The following is a 2,879-nucleotide window of genomic DNA, read 5'->3' on the forward strand; positions in this document are numbered from 1 at the left end:
CACTTTAATTTGGTTCACTTTGCATTACTTTTAAGTTAGTTAAATAGAGTGGCGTATATCTCCTCGTGTTCGACCCGTAGCTACGATTGACCCGTACGCTTGCGGTTTTATTTTAACTCAAGCACTCAGCTCGTCCTTGATGAGTGTCATCTTTTGGTCCGCTTAACGGTTCTGTTCTGAGGCTAAGTCCGAGCTCTTTTCCTTCGGCGATTTGACGTTGTACTGTCTGTCAGTTGGGGTGTCTGTGCCACATTACTCGGCGTAATGATGATGCTCAGGATTTTGAACCGTCTTTTGATTTGGATCGTTGAATCACGCTGAACTCTTCCTCTTTTTTTTTTTTGGTATGTACCGGGCCGAGCTGCCTCTCTATGTACTGTGCCGAGCAGTCGGCTCTTTAATCAACGAAAATTTCGTTTCTCAAAATTTATCTAACTGTTTTAGCTCGGCAATTTTAGCCTTCTTTTCCTTGTGTATGTTGTTCCATTTGATGTTGTGGCCATGGGGAGAGTTTGCTCTCGTTGAGCGTAAATGCCTTAGCTTAGTTTTAGACTTTGTTCAGCTCGGCCATGGGGAGAGTTTGCTCTCGTTGGTTTAGACGTCGGCCAGTCTTTGTGGGCAGGTCTTATGACTTGATTGCCGATCTATGAGGGTCAGTTTTTTAGATCGCCCAGGTCTATGAGGACAGGTCTTACGACTTGGTTGCCGACCTATGAGGGTCGGTCTTCGAGGTCGGCCAGGTCTATGAGGATCGGTCTTACGACTTGGTTGCCAACCTATGAGGGTCGATCTTTGAGGTCGGCCAGGTCTATGAGGACCGGTCTTATGACTTGGTTGCTGACTACTTGGTTGCCTTCCGTCCTATGAGGGTCGGTCTTTGAGGTCGGCCAGGTCTATGAGGACCGGTCTTACGACTTGGTCCGCCCGACGTGTTGCAAGTGCGCTAAGCAAGTGGAGAAAAAGACTTTATTTCATTGAATCAAGAATGTTGAGGCCGAAGCCGAATACATAAATGCTTGTCATGAGCTGTGCCGAGCAGAATACTTAAGAAAATTATTGAAAAATTTTCTTTAAATTTTCTGAGTTCCAAGGCCCCGGTACCGTCTTTGTTAGGTCTTCATCACTAAGGGAGAACGGGATGAGGTCTTCCACGGGCCTTCCGCGCCTTTTGGTGAGCTCATCCCACTAGTCTTCAGGGAGATGCTCAACGCACATAGCCATTCCTCGGACATTTCCTTGTTTTGCTTTACAAAGGTGGCGTAGCACTCTTGAGCTCTCTTTTGATCACCTCGGATTTCTCCGATGCCGTTCTCTGTGGGGAATTTTATCTTCAAATGTATTGACGAGATGATAGCTTAGAGGGCGGTGAGCGATGGGCGACCAAGTATGGCGTTGAAGGCCACCACCGACCGTACCACCATGAACTTGACTTGGATCGTCGCTTGGTATGGAGCTTGCCCGAACGTGACCAGGAGGTCTATCGACCCCTTGATCGTGGCGGCGGCCCCCGAGAATCCCTGGAGTGAGGTGGCTTTTGGTTTGAGCGCCTCATCCTCGAAGCCGAACTGTCGATACACGTCCAGCGACATAAGATCCAAGGATGCTCCCGTATCGATCAATACCCGTTGAACGGGTCTCCTCGCTATTTCCACATGTACCACGAAAGCATCATCGTGAGGTAAACTTATACCTTCGAGGTCGGCCTCAGAGAAGGAGATCGTCGCCTTCGGCCTTTTGCTCGGCATCTCCGCGACTCTGACGAATCGTGCATTCGCCTTGGCTTTTCGGGTGGATTCATGTCTGGGCCCCTTCGAGGATGGTGTATATGGGAGCTCCTTTCTTATTGCTCGGCCCGGATCCGTCATCCTTCTTTTTGGCTCGGACCTTGTCCTCATCGCGCTCGGTCCTCCAGCTCTTAGACCTCGGCTCGGACTTCCTTTGATCGCGGTCTTCTGGTCGTCGACTTCCACGTTCTTCTCGGCTCCCCTTGATGTACCTCTTCAAGTGCCCTGCTCTGATCAGCTCTTCGATTTCTCGTTTCAGCTGGTAGCACTCCTCGGTGTCGTGGCCTTCGTCCTTGTGGAATAGGCAGTACTTGTTGGGGTTTCGGGATGACTCGGCTTGCATCGGTCGAGGTCGGCGTATGTACCCATCATCTTGAATTTGCATCAAAATTTCCTTCCGCGACCTGTTTAAGGGAGTGTACTCGGGACTCTGAGCTCGGTCTGAGCTCTCGGCTCTGCGGTCAGTCTTGGTCCGCTTTTCATCCCTTCGGTCATCGATCGCTAACCTTTTCTTCTCTCCCTCATTTTCATTCCCTTTGTGTGCTTGGAGAACGTCTTCCATGTTCGCAAACTCGTTACACCTGTCAAGGAGCTTGGCCATACTTTTGGTCGGCTTTCGAGCCAAGTCCTTGATCAGGTCTTCATGTGTAAGTCCATTGCTCATCGCGGTGTGAGTTGTGGCCTCATCCAGGTCTCTAACATCCAGGGATTCTTTATTGAACCGGGAGACATATGACCGGATCGACTCGTCCAACCTCTGTTTCACGCTGAGGAGGTTCACCGTCGTCTTCTTATGCTTCATGCTACTTTGGAAATGCGTGACGAAGGCTCGGCAACGTTGGGCAAAGCTTGTAATAGAGTTCGACGGTAGCCATGAGAACCAAGAAGTTGCCGCACCCTTTAGGGACGAGGGGAAAGCTCGGTAAGAAATAATCTCAGTCCCGCCGTACATGGTCATCATTGCGTTGAAGTAGTTGATGTGGTCGGTCTGGTCGGTAGTCCCATCATACCGGTCAAAGGGAGGTGGTTTGAACCCTACCGGAAGCGGTGTTGTCATGATCTCAGGTGGATAGGGGTGACGCCCGACCAGTGAGT

General features: G+C 50.3%; 1 protein-coding gene across 1 annotated transcript; it reads right to left on the reverse strand.

Annotated features, from left to right (window-relative positions):
• Nucleotides 1-1,548: 1,548 nt before the first annotated feature.
• On the reverse strand, nucleotides 1,549-2,586 carry LOC122643707. The gene is made up of 2 exons (XM_043837302.1): nucleotides 1,997-2,586; nucleotides 1,549-1,642 (listed from the first exon to the last, which is right to left on the reverse strand). Exons 1-2 carry the CDS (start codon nucleotides 2,584-2,586, stop codon nucleotides 1,549-1,551), a joined length of 684 nt encoding a protein of 227 aa, XP_043693237.1.
• Between the last annotated feature and the right edge of the window lie 293 nt (nucleotides 2,587-2,879).

The sequence above is a fragment of the Telopea speciosissima genome, chromosome 10, assembly GCF_018873765.1.
Source record: "Telopea speciosissima isolate NSW1024214 ecotype Mountain lineage chromosome 10, Tspe_v1, whole genome shotgun sequence".
Taxonomy (NCBI): domain Eukaryota; kingdom Viridiplantae; phylum Streptophyta; class Magnoliopsida; order Proteales; family Proteaceae; genus Telopea; species Telopea speciosissima.